Here is a 13,107-nt window from a genome sequence, read left to right on the forward strand (position 1 = left end):
TAGTATGTGCCCTGGCCGGTTTGGCTCAGTGGGTAGAGTGTCGGCCTGCGGACCGAAGGGTCCCGGGTTTGATTCTGGTCAAGGGCACATACCTTGGTTGCAGGCTCCTCCCCAGGTGCGTGCAGGAGGCAACCAATCGATGTGTTTCTCTCATATTGATGTTTTCTCTGTCTTTCCCTCTCTCTTCCACTCTCTCTAAAAGACCAATGGAAGAATACGCTTGGGTGAGGATTAACCAAAATAAAAAATAAAAAAAAGTAAAGACAGTATGGTCCAGGGCTCACTGTGCTGGCATCACAGTGATCTCTGGGAAGCCACCTGCCCTTTCTTTGTGTAGATTCTGAGCTACAAAACCTCCTGGAGCCACTGAGATTCTCAGGGGCTGGTGTGGGAATCTCAAGAATACTGGAACTACTCCAGAGAGCCATGCCAGCGCCCCACCGTGGAGAGGCCAGAGACTGCCCTAAACCCTCTCCCTTAGCTATGCAGCCCCTGTGCAGTGGAGGCAGGCCTGGCAGGCACTGATGGTGGGCATCTGAGTAGCAAAGGTGAAGAGAACAGTAACGGGTGAGCGACTTGTCTCTCTCCACCTCTGTTCTCTCATCTGTAAAATGAGAACCATTGTAACCTAGATGTGGAAAGCTCTGTGAGTGGGTGCAGGTTGAGCTCAGTGCACACACTAGGCGCTCAGAGACTGGCCCTGTCCTATTGCTGCTCCATCAGGGAGGGAGGCTGCACTTAGATCCTCTTTGTCGGGTGGTTCTAGGAGTGTCCTGGGAGGGGACACCCGGGGACAGGAAGGGGCCCAGCTCTTCTGCCCTCCCAGAGAGAGCATGAAATTCATTCCTCACTCTGGGCCCCTATCTGCAGAGTGACGGAGGAAGATGTCCAGCCCCGGAGTCGACGGCGACCCCAAGCCCCCATGCTTGCCTCGAAATGGCCTGGTGAAGTTGCCAGGCCAGCCCAACGGTCTGGGTGCAGCCAGTATCACCAAGGGTACACCCGCTGCCAGGAACCGCCCCTGCCAACCACTGCCCCCACCCACTCTCCCACCACCCAGCCTGGCTGCCCCGCTGCCCCGGGCTGCCCTGGCTGGGGGCCTATGCCCCCCAGCAGGGATCCCCCTTGGTGGACCAGCCTCAGCCCCTGCACCTGGGCCCCCAGTGGAGCGGCCGCCACTGGCCACAGATGAGAAGATCCTCAATGGCCTCTTCTGGTACTTCTCGGCCTGCGAGAAGTGTGTGCTGGCCCAGGTGTGCAAGACCTGGCGACGCGTGCTCTACCAGCCAAAGTTCTGGGCGGGCCTCACACCTGTGCTGCACGCCAAGGAGCTTTACAACATGCTGCCCGGTGGTGAAAAGGAGTTCGTGAACCTGCAGGGCTTTGCGGCACGCGGGTTTGAAGGCTTCTGCCTAGTGGGCGTCTCCGACCTGGATATCTGTGAGTTCATCGATAACTACGCCCTGTCCAAGAAGGGCGTCAAGGCCATGAGCCTCAAGCGCTCCACCATCACTGACGCTGGCTTGGAGGTGTGTCCTGCTGCTGGCTCAGAAGGGACAGGGAGGGGGCAGGGCTGGGCAGCAGCAACGGAGCAGGTGTGAGGGTGAGGAGAGGTGGGGAGTGGACCCAGAGGCAGCTCAGGAATGCAAGAAGCAATGTAGCTGAGGGCTGAGCCAATGCCCTGAGGGGGATCACGGCTCTGGGACAGGTGAAAGCAGGACTAGTTACATAATTTGAGCGGCCCAGTCCAAAATGGAAATGCAAGTCCCTTGTTCAAAGATGACTTAGAATTTCAAGACAGTGACAGAAACGCAGCTCATTACGGGTAAGGTCCTTCTGAACACCGGCCCTGCATGCCAGTGGGAAGGATTCTAGAGGTAATGGGGGGAGCGGGGCAAAGGGCAGGGGTGCAGGTGGCGCCTTCCTTGGGATCTGGACTGTAATCATCAAATCATTAACACCAACTGCTCTGGGCACATGCTCTGGCCAGGCCATGGGCTCCCAGTTCCCTGTGCCCTGCCTCCTCTGTTAGTGTGGTTGAGGTGTAACAGAAACACTATCAAGTGCCCTTGTCCAAGAGTACAGCTCCACGTATGATTACACGAAGGACAGGGTTCCTTCTACCCTCCCTCCTATTCTCCTCACGGTCCTCTGTGGGGAGGGGCACACCCAGGGAACCTAGGTGAGCTTGAAGGTCATACCTCCTGACCCGCCCACAGGTGATGCTGGAGCAGATGCAGGGCGTGGTGCGCCTTGAGCTGTCCGGCTGCAACGACTTCACGGAGGCAGGGCTGTGGTCCAGCCTGAGTGCCCGCATCACCTCGCTGAGCGTGAGTGACTGCATCAACGTGGCGGATGACGCCATCGCAGCCATCTCGCAGCTGCTGCCCAACCTGGCCGAGCTGAGCTTGCAGGCCTACCACGTGACGGACACAGCACTGGCCTACTTCACAGCGCGCCAGGGCCACAGCACCCACACTTTGCGCCTGCTCTCCTGCTGGGAGATCACCAACCACGGTGTGGTCAACGTGGTGCACAGCCTGCCCAACCTCACAGCACTCAGCCTCTCCGGCTGCTCGAAGGTCACGGATGACGGTGTAGAGCTCGTGGCTGAGAACCTGCGCAAGCTGCGCAGCCTCGACCTCTCCTGGTGCCCGCGCATCACTGACATGGCGCTGGAGTACGTGGCCTGCGACCTGCACCGGCTGGAGGAGCTGGTGCTGGACAGGTGTGTGCACCCTCCCCCACCCCCAGGCCATGAGGGCGGGGCGGGCGAGGTCAGCAGAGCCCTTTGAGCCCGAAGCCTAGATTAATGAACTGTAAATAGGGTGGGGCTGCTGCAGGGTTGGGAGCAGGGGTGAGGGGCGGGGTCCTCAAAACTCGGGCCTAGTGTGGGTGAGATGGGGGCTGTGGAAAGGAAGGGGCTATTATGAGTGGGGCAGGGGGTGAGTTCACGCCAGGGGACCCCGGGAACAGGAGTAAGGGGTGGGAGCCGAGGGAAAAGGAGAGGTGTTCTGAGGGTGGACAGCCCCGCTCTTGCAACCACAGGTGTGTGCGCATCACGGACACGGGCCTCAGCTATTTATCTACCATGTCGTCCCTCCGCAGCCTCTACCTGCGATGGTGCTGCCAGGTACCGGCCCTCTCCGCCTCTGGCGATTGGGGAGTAGGCAGGGGGGTGGGGGGCGCGGGGAAGGCCCCGCCCGGACCGTCCTCTGATCTGCTCCCGGCCCACTCAGATCCTGTAAGGAAGTCTGGGATCCCTCCACACCCAGCGGCCGACGTAAGCGGAGTGTGCGGAGTCCCCAGGGCCCTCAACGACATTCCCCAGCTGCCTCCTGGCTCCGTGGGGAGCTGAGAAACCCCCGTTTTGAACCCCGCTCCCTGCCCCTCCAGCAGCTCCAGGCCAGCGGCCTGACCCCAGGAGCGGGGCTCCTACCGGGCGCGAGCGGAAATAGTTAACTCGCTCCGCCCTCCCGCCCAGGTGCAGGACTTCGGGCTGAAGCACCTCCTGGCCATGAGGAGTTTGCGTCTCCTGTCTCTGGCAGGTGAGACTACCCCCGGCCGCCCTCCTGGACAGTGGTCACCCCCCGCGCGCGCACACACACACACACACACAACCCGGCCGCCCTCCTGGACAGTGGTCACCCCCCGCGCGCGCGCACACACACACACACACACAACCCGGCCGCCCTCCTGGACAGTGGTCACCCCCCGCGCACACACACACACACACACTTTGTCCGCCTCCGCCAAACCTGCGGGGTCCCTTGTGCGGCTCTAGGTCCAGGTCAGCGGAGGGAGATGCCCCGCAGGCTCTAGCCCCGCCCAGCGCAGGCTGGCCCCGCCTTCCACGAACCGCCCCTTCCCCGGGCCCCGCCCACTCAGCCACCGCCCGGTCCCCGCAGGATGCCCACTGCTGACCACCACCGGGCTGTCGGGCCTAGTGCAGCTGCAGGAGCTGGAGGAGCTGGAGCTGACTAACTGCCCCGGGGCCACCCCCGAACTCTTCAAGTACTTCTCGCAGCACCTGCCCCGCTGCCTCGTCATCGAATAGCGTGGGGTCTCCTCGCCCCGGTCGCTGGAACCCGCCTGGCTCTGGGCGGGGACCCGAGGGCGCTACTCAGACTCCTCTCCCCGCTCTTCCTTGTCCAGCACGGGAGGTCCAGCGAACCAAGGGAAAGCCCTGCCCCGCGGCCCCTCCGCTCCTGTCCTGGACCCGCCCAGGCAGGGAGAAGGTGGGGGTGGGGGGTTAACGGGCGGAGCCCGCCCCATGCACGCACGCACACACTCGGGGATTTGTGCATGCCCCTCGTGCCCGCCCTGCACGCCCACCCTCCGCAGCCACTTCCCTTGAATCGCACGCCCACTGGGGGTGGGGGGTGGGCCTGGGCCTGGGAGGCCTTTTAAGCTCTCAGACGGCCGTTCTTACCGCCTGCCCCACCTCACTCCCCTCTGTCTCCCGGGGCTGTCCTCCCCGTCTCGGGAAGGGCCCACTGGGATTGAGGGGGGCTGGGTCTCCCAGGACACAGGGGCCCGAAGAGCCCCATGGGCTGCCTGCATCTTCCACCGCACCTCACCTGGAGCCCTCCAGGGGGTACGAGGGGAAACAGGCTGCCGCCAAAGCCATGGCCCTCCAAGGAGCCCAAGTCCCACCGCCCTTCCCCCACTTCATTCCAGCCTGCCCTACGCCACCTCCCCTCCTCCTTGGCACTGTGTGAGACAGTCCCCTGCTTGCCCACCCCTACCCCCAGGCCAACAAGTCCCTAGGCCCTGGCCAGACTGGGCTGGATTAGGTTGGGAGAGGTGCAGAATTGGTGACAATGACCTTGGCACAATGAACATTAGCCCAGCCAGCTTCTGTCCATCTCAACCCAGAGGTGGTACAGCTACCTTGAGAGACCCCAAGCTGAAGCAAGCCCCAGGGCCCACAGGCCTTGGGAGCAGTCCTGGGTGAACCCTTCACTGCAGCCCCTGTAGGTAGCTGGGCCCAGGCCTCTCAGTGACACACTTCACCTTGGACAGGTCTCTAAATTAGAAACTGGAAAAGTGGGCCCCAGTCAAGGCTCAGGGTCAGCAGCAGCCAGCTTCCAGTGGCCAGCACACCCTTAGCGCCCAGAGGAGGGAGGGCTCATTTCTAGCCGCCCCCCCACCCCTCCCCAGCTGCCCAAACTTTTGCTTGCCCTATTGGGCTCTGACCATGATCTGTCAGATCCTGAGACTGGGAAGTCCTAGGGGATGCTGGCACATCATGGCAATTGCTGAGGAGGGGGCTGGGACCCCTTTCCATCCCAACCTTGAACCCCAGGAGATGCAGTGCCCACACCTAATCTTGGGACATCCTGCCCCCCATCTGGTTGGAAGAGAGTAACCAGTTCTAGAGAGAGAGAGAGAGAACAAGAGATACTATTGAAGCATAGAAACAGTTCAACAGCCCAAAGATCTTTCTGCCCCTGGAGTGCTCACAGGAAGCTCCTGGGCTGAAGTGGTGAGGAGCCAGTTTCTTCAGCCCCTCCCACAGCTCCTTAAATGGGAGGTGGCAGCTGTCCATTTGTCCAAAGTATTAATGCAACTGAAGCTGTGATATTTCCAACGACTGTAGAAGGAAAGATTAAGGGGAGAGAGGAAAACAAAACCAACCAACCCCTAAAATCATTTTCTTATTGTACATAATGACCTCATTCTCCTGTATATGCGGAAGATATAACCTTATATTTGGTAAGTGTTTCTTGTGCTATTTTATCACGTGACCTGTTTATAAAAATATATATTAAAAAGGTTGTAAAAACATGTGTCTGAGTTGTTTTTAGGTAATCAGGCTATGATGGGGAAGGTATATCTGCCTGAGGGGCCTAAGTCTCTGGATTCTTGTGCACCTCTCAACTTATCAAACTTGTTGGTTCTTTCAACAAATATAGAGGCTGGGTGCCTTGATGCCAGGCAGAAAACCCAGTACTGACCAACAGAGAAGGTCCCTAAGCTCTCTTTGGTTCAGGGGGAAGAGACAGGCACTAAAGTCATTACACCTAATATTCTCTCCAAAATATCTAGGATCTAGTCCATCCTTTCAGAAGGGCAAAAATGAGCCTTGTTTTATGCACAGGGTAAATGAGGTTAAGAGAGGGGCAGGCCCGGCTGGCATGGCTCAGTGGTAGAGCATTGACCTATGAACCAGGAAGCCACGGTTCCCGGTGAGGGCACATGCTCCGGTTGCACACATGCTCAGGTTGTGGGCTTGATTTCCCCGTGTGGGGTGTGCAGAAGGCAGCCGATCTATGATTCTCTCTCATCATTGATGTTTCTATATCTCCCTTCCTCTCTGAAATCAATAAAAAAAATATATTTTTTTTAAAAGAGAGGGGCAGGATGTTCTAAAAGATCACACAATGCAGCAAGGACAGACCAGAACTCAGACCCAGGAGAGAAAGGGAGGCTCATAGAGGGTCACTTAACAGGGTTGTGTGAACAGGCGCTCAGGCAGTGGAGTTTATGGAGACCAAGACAGACGTGATCCCTGCCTGGTGGAGCTCACATTCGTATGCAACAGACAACAACCAGTAAACAGAGAAAAGGGTTGTGATGAGTGGAGGTGACAGTGATTCGGAGAGAGGCCACGTTAGATAAGGTGGTCAGAGAAGGCCTCTGCGAACGGGACCGTAAGCTGAACACTCAAGGGTGGGAAGAAGGCGCCGTTCTGGAGAGGAGAGCCTAGCACGGTGGCCGAGAGGCAGGAACGTGGCGGGCTGGAATAAAGAATGGAAGTCGCTGTGGATGGAGGTACGCCGGGAGAGAAAGAGCTCAGGGGTTTGGGATTTATTCACCACGTGATGGGGAGCTATGGGGCGCCTTAGTCCGAAGAATGGTAGGTAGCTGTTCTGCGGAGTTCAGATCATGGGGAACAGGGGCCCGGGAAGCCTTTAAGAAAACCTGCTCCTGGGGTTCCGGGGACATGAGGAAGGAGGTGGAGACGACTGGAGGAATTCGGGACTCGCTTAGGGATGATGCATGGACTTGACGGACCATGAGGAAACGATGAGCACTGGTAACAAACACTGAGATAAAAATAAAAAATAAAAAGAAAAGAAAAAGACAACCACTGAGGCGAAACCGGAGGAGCCCCTCTATCTCAGTCCTGGACCAAACCTCCCGCCTCCAGCAGCGCCTATTCCTAACCCGGAACTTTTGTGGTGTGGGAGCTCGTTTCCGGCGAGGAACTGACAAGAAAAGGAGCACTTCCGACAAGGGGCGGGAAAGAGACGGGCTATTTCCTGTGCGTCGCTTCCGGCCCAGCCGGGCAGCTTTACTAAATGGTTCGGGTACTCGCGGAGGAAGAGGCTCCATCAGTTCCTCTGGCTCTGTTCCCGCTGCCTTCGCCCCCCCACGCCACCGCAACCTCCGAGCCGCCGGCGTCTCCTGCCCCCCGTCCCGTCAGACCCTCCAGGCTCCTTAAACATCTCGGCTTGAAGTTCCTCTGGGTGCCCAGCGCCTCTGTTCCTCCAAGGCCCCCTCTAGCCCTCTGCTCCGTCCCCCGGAGGCCCGGGAGCCGACTGTGTGGATGGTGGTAACGACCTCACTTTTCTGTTGGGATTGACGAAAGGTCCAGTGACTGCCTAGACCTGACTGCTGAGGGGATAGAAAGGTGGTCTGGGCAGGGACTGACCAGGTAGGGTCTTTCCCACAAGTCAGACATGGGACTGACCAGCTTCAGGGCAGCTATGGCACCTTCTGACCGCCCCGCCAGGGTGATGGAACTTGTCAATCAGACTGACTGACTAATGGTGGACTGCTCTGGACTGGCTCACCAAGACTGACTAGCCCAGGTCTAAGCAGTTTTGGGGGATCCAACTAGGGTGAAGTGTTTGAACTGACAGATCCCCTTCCTTTATGGTGACCCGGCCAGCCAACTTCACTGACCTCCTGTCTCCACTACCTGTACAGCCATGGAGAAGATGTCCCGGGTGACCACAGCCCTGAGTAGCAGTGCACTCACAGGCCATACTATGCACTGCCACCTGGACGCTCCAGCCAATGCCATCAGTGTGTGTCGTGATGCAGCCCAAGTGGTTGTGGCAGGCCGTAGCATCTTCAAGATCTATGCCATTGAGGAGGAGCAGTTTGTGGAGAAGCTGAACCTGCGTGTGGGTCGCAAGCCTTCGCTCAACCTGAGCTGTGCGGACGTTGTCTGGCACCAGATGGATGAGAACCTGCTGGCCACAGCAGCCACCAATGGTGTGGTAGTCACATGGAACCTGGGCCGTCCATCCCGCAACAAGCAGGACCAGCTGTTCACAGAGCATAAGCGCACGGTGAATAAAGTCTGCTTCCACCCCTCTGAGGCCCATGTACTGCTCAGTGGCTCCCAGGACGGCTTCATGAAGTGCTTCGACCTCCGCAGGAAGGACTCTGTTAGCACCTTCTCAGGTGAGGCCCTCGGAGGCGGGTTGGGCAGGTGTGCATCTTTGCAGGTGGCTGGACTATCGAGGCAGGTTAAGACGTGCTGCATGGAGCCCTGGCCTGGTGGCTCAGTTGGTTGGAGCGTCGTCCGGTACACCAAAAAGTTTTGGTTCGATTCTGGTCAGGGCACAGACCTAGGTTGTGGGTTTGATTCCCCCATAGGGGCACATACAGGAGACACTGATCGTGTATGTCTCTCTTTCTATAGTCAATAAAAATATCCTCAGGTGAGGATTTAAAAAAAAAAAAGCCTTCCTGGGGGAGGGAACAGCTTAGCTGGGACTGAAAGAGTAGGTGGGGTCAGCAGGGGAGGGACAAGACAGGCCTAGTTGAAGTGTGAGGAGTAGCTGGAGTGTGGCTGCAGCTCTGATGCATCTGAAAGGACAGCTGGGTATTGGATGGAAGGGCAGAACCTGAGCAGACCTACAGCCAACCTCAGTGGTTGAGCAGATGGTTGTTTCACTGCTTCCTCTTCCCTTGCCTCAGAGCCCCAGGCTGCCTCATTTCAGGAAATCCAATGGGACTTTCAGGGTCCTCAGCCCAGGGATGCAGAGGTGGGGTGCACTGCCTGGTCCCACTATGGCTCTTTTCCTAGCAGGCCCAGCTCCCTGACAGTGGTCTTGAGACAGTTCTCCCTTGTCCATCTCAATGAAACCAAGTGAAGCACAGGGCAGAGTCCTTGGAGAATTGAGGGTGGGGTTCCCTTAAGGCAGACCCTGAGCTACCTGTGCTGGGGTAAAGCTGCACACTGCACTCAAAGGCTCTCGGTGTGGCAGTTTATGGTGGTGGACACGGACCCTCAAAACCACCAGTCCTCTGGATTTGACCCAGAACTTCAGCTCAAGGTGGAGGGACTGGGCAGAGGCTGAGGCACCCTCATCCATGCCTCCTTGGGCCTCCTTCTGGGGCCTCAGAACTCGTTGGGGGGCATGGACACGTGGTCCAGTGAGACTCCTGTTCACCCAATGTTCTGCCACCCAGTCCTGAAGCTAGGCCACAGCTTTGTACAAGGACTGACATCAGAGAAGAGAATCCAGGGAAAAGCAAGGCCCAGGAGTTTATATCAGAAACCACCTGATGCCACCCTGGCCGATGTGGATCAGTGGTTAGAGCATCGGCCTGTGCACTGAAGGGTCTTGGGTTCGATTCCTGGTCAAGGGCACACACCTGCATTGCAGGTTCCATCCCCAGCCCCAGTTGGGATATGTTCTGAAATCAATGGAGAAATGTCCCCTGGTGAGGATCAACAAAACAAAAGAAACCACCTGACCACCTGATGCCTGGTGTCCTGCTCTCCAGCCCAGGCTGTTGTGTCTGTGCAGCCTCTCCTCTTCTTGTCTATTCTAGGCAGGACTGGAAGGGTCCACAGCCACTCCCAGGACTCCCCTCTTGGCCACTCTCTCTTCTGGAACCCCCTGTGGGCTTCACCCCCTCACCTTCTCCCTCCATTGACATCCTACCCATAGGCCAGTCTGAGAGTGTGCGGGACGTCCAGTTCAGCATCCGGGACTACTTCACTTTCGCCTCCACCTTTGAGAATGGCAATGTGCAGCTCTGGGACATTCGGCGGCCTGACCGTTGTGAGAGGATGTTCACAGCCCACAATGGGCCTGTCTTCTGCTGTGACTGGCACCCTGAGGACAGGTATAGGGCGGGCTGGGGCAAGGGCATGGGTAGGATGGGATGGGTGGCACTCATGGAAGGACTCTCTCTCACTGCCTCGAGTCCTGTGAGTCAGAGAGTGGGGAACCCTCCCACCCCAAGAGAAGAAACTGAGGGCTTCATGCGCCTTCCATAGGGGCTGGCTGGCCACAGGTGGGCGTGACAAGATGGTGAAGGTCTGGGACATGACCACCCAACGCGCCAAGGAGGTGCACTGCGTGCAAACCATTGCCTCGGTGGCCAGAGTTAAGTGGCGACCCGAGTGCCGCCACCACCTGGCTACATGCTCCATGATGGTGGACCACAACATCTACGTGTGGGATGTGCGCAGGCCCTTTGTACCAGCAGCCATGTTTGAGGAGCACCGAGATGTCACAACAGGCATCGCCTGGCGCCATCCGCATGACCCCTCCTTCCTGCTCTCTGGCTCCAAGGACAGCACACTGTGCCAGCACCTGTTCCGTGATGCTAGCCAACCTGTAGAGCGTGCCAATCCTGAGGGCCTCTGCTATGGTCTCTTTGGGGACCTGGCCTTTGCCGCTAAGGAGAGCCTAGTGGCCGCTGAGTCAGGGCGCAAGCCCTATGCTGGTGATCGGCGCCAGCCCATTTTCTTCAAGCGCAAGCTGGACCCTGCTGAGCCCTTTGCAGGTCTCGCCTCCAGTGCCCTCAGCGTCTTTGAGATGGAACCTGGCAGTGGCAGCATGAGCTGGTTTGTGGACACTGCTGAGCGTTATGCCCTTGCTGGCCGGCCACTGGCTGAGCTCTGTGACCACAATTCAAAAGTGGCTCGGGAGCTTGGCCGAAACCAGGTAGGTGGGGCTGAGGGGGACTGAGGGACCATGACCTTGGGGCAAGGTCAGGGGACTCCTTTAACTGCTGCACCCAGCCCCTGCCCTGAGTTCAATTCACCAATCCTTACCTGCCCCAGTAACTGAGGGTGCTCAGGGCCCCAGAGCAGAGCAAATACTAGTGCCATCCTGGGGGTATAATTTGGGGGCATCATGGGGCTTAAACCCCCAGTCTGGCTCATTCTTGCTTCAGACTTCCTAAGGTGCCTGGCCTTGTAGAAGTCCACACTGCCTCTCTCATCATCTCCCTGGGGGATGAGGCTTATTTCCTCATCAGCCACCTCCCACATCTGCTTCTGTGCCCTGCAGGATGGGGGCTGGGATTTTTGTCTTTCCCATGGGCCTCAGTGTCCCTACCTGAGGTGGGCCAGGACACTGGGTCCCTGGGCAGCTGAACGCAGAGAGTTTATAGTTCCATCCAGGCAAAGGGAGGGCCTGCATGGGGCACCAGGGACCCAGGACCCCATGAGTGACCAGTGCCCACTCCTAGGTGGCACAGACATGGACCATGCTACGGATCATCTACTGTAGCCCTGGCCTGGTGCCCACTACCAATCTCAATCACAGTGTGGGCAAGGGCAGTTCCTGTGGCCTGCCACTCATGAACAGGTAGATCCCTGGCGGCGGCTCTCTCAGAGGGTGGGACTGCTGGAGCCTACCCACCTATCAGCCCTCCCTGCCCCCAGTTTCAACCTGAAGGATATGGCCCAAGGACTGGGCAGTGAGACCCGGCTGGACCGCAGCAAAGGTGACACACGGAGCGACACGGTGCTGCTTGACTCCTCAGCTACACTCATCACCAACGAGGGTAGGCTAGAGGGCGACACAGGGTATTGATGGGAGTGGGGCTGGGCATCCCAAAGCAAGCCAGCTGTGTAAATCCCTCCCTCCCTCCCTCATGAGCAGATAACGAGGAGACCGAGGGTAGTGATGTGCCTGCTGACTACCTGCTGGGCGATGCAGAGGGCGAGGACGATGAGTTATACCTGCTGGATCCAGATCACGCCCACAGTGAGTGGGGGCTGGGAGGGGCACAGCTGGGAGTCAGGGCCAGAGGCTCAGACCTTGCCTTCCTGGCCCCTGCCCCACAGCTGAGGAGCCTGAGTACGTGCTGCCCCAGGAGGCCTTCCCACTGCGCCATGAGATTGTGGACACGCCACCGGGGCCTGAGAACCTACAGGACAAGGCAGACTCACCCCATGTGAGCGGCAGCGAGGCAGATGTGGCCTCCCTGGCGCCCATGGACTCCTCCTTCTCGCTGGTCTCTGTTTCACACGCACTCTACGACAGCCGCCTGCCACCCGACTTCTTCAGCGCCCTGGTGTGCGACATGCTACGCTTCTATGCTGAGCAGGGCGATGTGCAGATGGCTGTATCCGTACTCATCGTGCTGGGTGAACGTGTGCGGAAGGACATAGATGAACAGACGCAGGTTGGTGAGTGGGCCGGAAGGAGGGCCTCCCTGCACACCTGTCTGGGCTTGTACCCAGCATGCTGGGGTGAAACCCGTGCCCACGACCCTGGTCTCTTGCTTCCCTCTGCCCTCCCCGCACCACCAGGAGCACTGGTACGCATCCTACATCGACCTGCTGCAGCGTTTCTGCCTCTGGAACGTGTCCAACCAGGTGGTCAAGCTCAGCACCAGCCGTGCTATCAGCTGCCTCAACCAGGCCTCCACCACTCTGCACGTCAACTGCAGCCACTGCAAGCGGCCCATGAGCAGCCGCGGCTGGGTCTGCGACCGGTGCCACCGCTGTGCCAGCATGTGTGCCGTCTGCCACCACGTGGTCAAGGGCTTGTTCGTGTGGTGCCAGGGCTGCAGTCACGGGGGCCACCTGCAGCACATCATGAAGTGGCTGGAGGGCAGCTCCCACTGTCCTGCTGGCTGCGGCCACCTGTGCGAGTACTCCTGATCTGGTCCGGGGAGGGAGGAGCCTGGAGCTTGTGAACCAAATAAAGGAAACGGAACCACAGTCTGAGGCTGCCCTGTCCTCTCGTTGAGCAACTCTGTGGGGCGGGAGGGCAGTGCCCCCTGGGAACTGGTAGAAGTCACTAGTAGTTCTGTCTTCCCTCTGCTTTCCGGAGATAACGCCCCTTCTGGGGCGGGCCAAAAGAGGCCGCTTCCGGGAGCCCTCCCAACGCC

General features: G+C 58.6%; 2 protein-coding genes across 3 annotated transcripts; both read left to right on the forward strand.

The window, feature by feature from the left end:
- The first annotated feature begins 323 nt into the window (after positions 1–323).
- Positions 324–5,788, forward strand: FBXL16 (F-box and leucine rich repeat protein 16). The gene is made up of 6 exons (XM_006103644.3): positions 324–567; positions 871–1,529; positions 2,220–2,728; positions 3,049–3,133; positions 3,485–3,548; positions 3,909–5,788. Exons 2-6 carry the CDS (start codon positions 885–887, stop codon positions 4,055–4,057), a joined length of 1,452 nt encoding a protein of 483 aa, XP_006103706.1. The 5' UTR covers positions 324–567; positions 871–884; the 3' UTR covers positions 4,058–5,788.
- Positions 5,789–7,196: 1,408 nt separating this feature from the next.
- WDR24 (WD repeat domain 24) lies at positions 7,197–12,938 on the forward strand. 2 transcript variants are annotated; one of them, XM_014446055.2, is made up of 9 exons: positions 7,197–7,561; positions 7,939–8,421; positions 9,921–10,098; positions 10,253–10,925; positions 11,455–11,573; positions 11,651–11,772; positions 11,871–11,975; positions 12,056–12,396; positions 12,524–12,938. In XM_014446055.2, the coding sequence occupies exons 2-9, from the start codon at positions 7,941–7,943 to the stop codon at positions 12,875–12,877; spliced, it is 2,373 nt and encodes a 790-aa protein (XP_014301541.1). In that variant the 5' UTR covers positions 7,197–7,561; positions 7,939–7,940; the 3' UTR covers positions 12,878–12,938. The 2 variants fall into 2 exon arrangements, with proteins under 2 accessions (XP_014301541.1, XP_014301540.1); XM_014446054.2 differs by having other exon boundaries at positions 7,197–8,421.
- The last annotated feature ends 169 nt before the right edge of the window (positions 12,939–13,107 follow it).

The sequence above is a fragment of the Myotis lucifugus genome, unplaced genomic scaffold (genome assembly GCF_000147115.1).
Source record: "Myotis lucifugus unplaced genomic scaffold, Myoluc2.0 scaffold_498, whole genome shotgun sequence".
NCBI classification, from domain to species: domain Eukaryota; kingdom Metazoa; phylum Chordata; class Mammalia; order Chiroptera; family Vespertilionidae; genus Myotis; species Myotis lucifugus.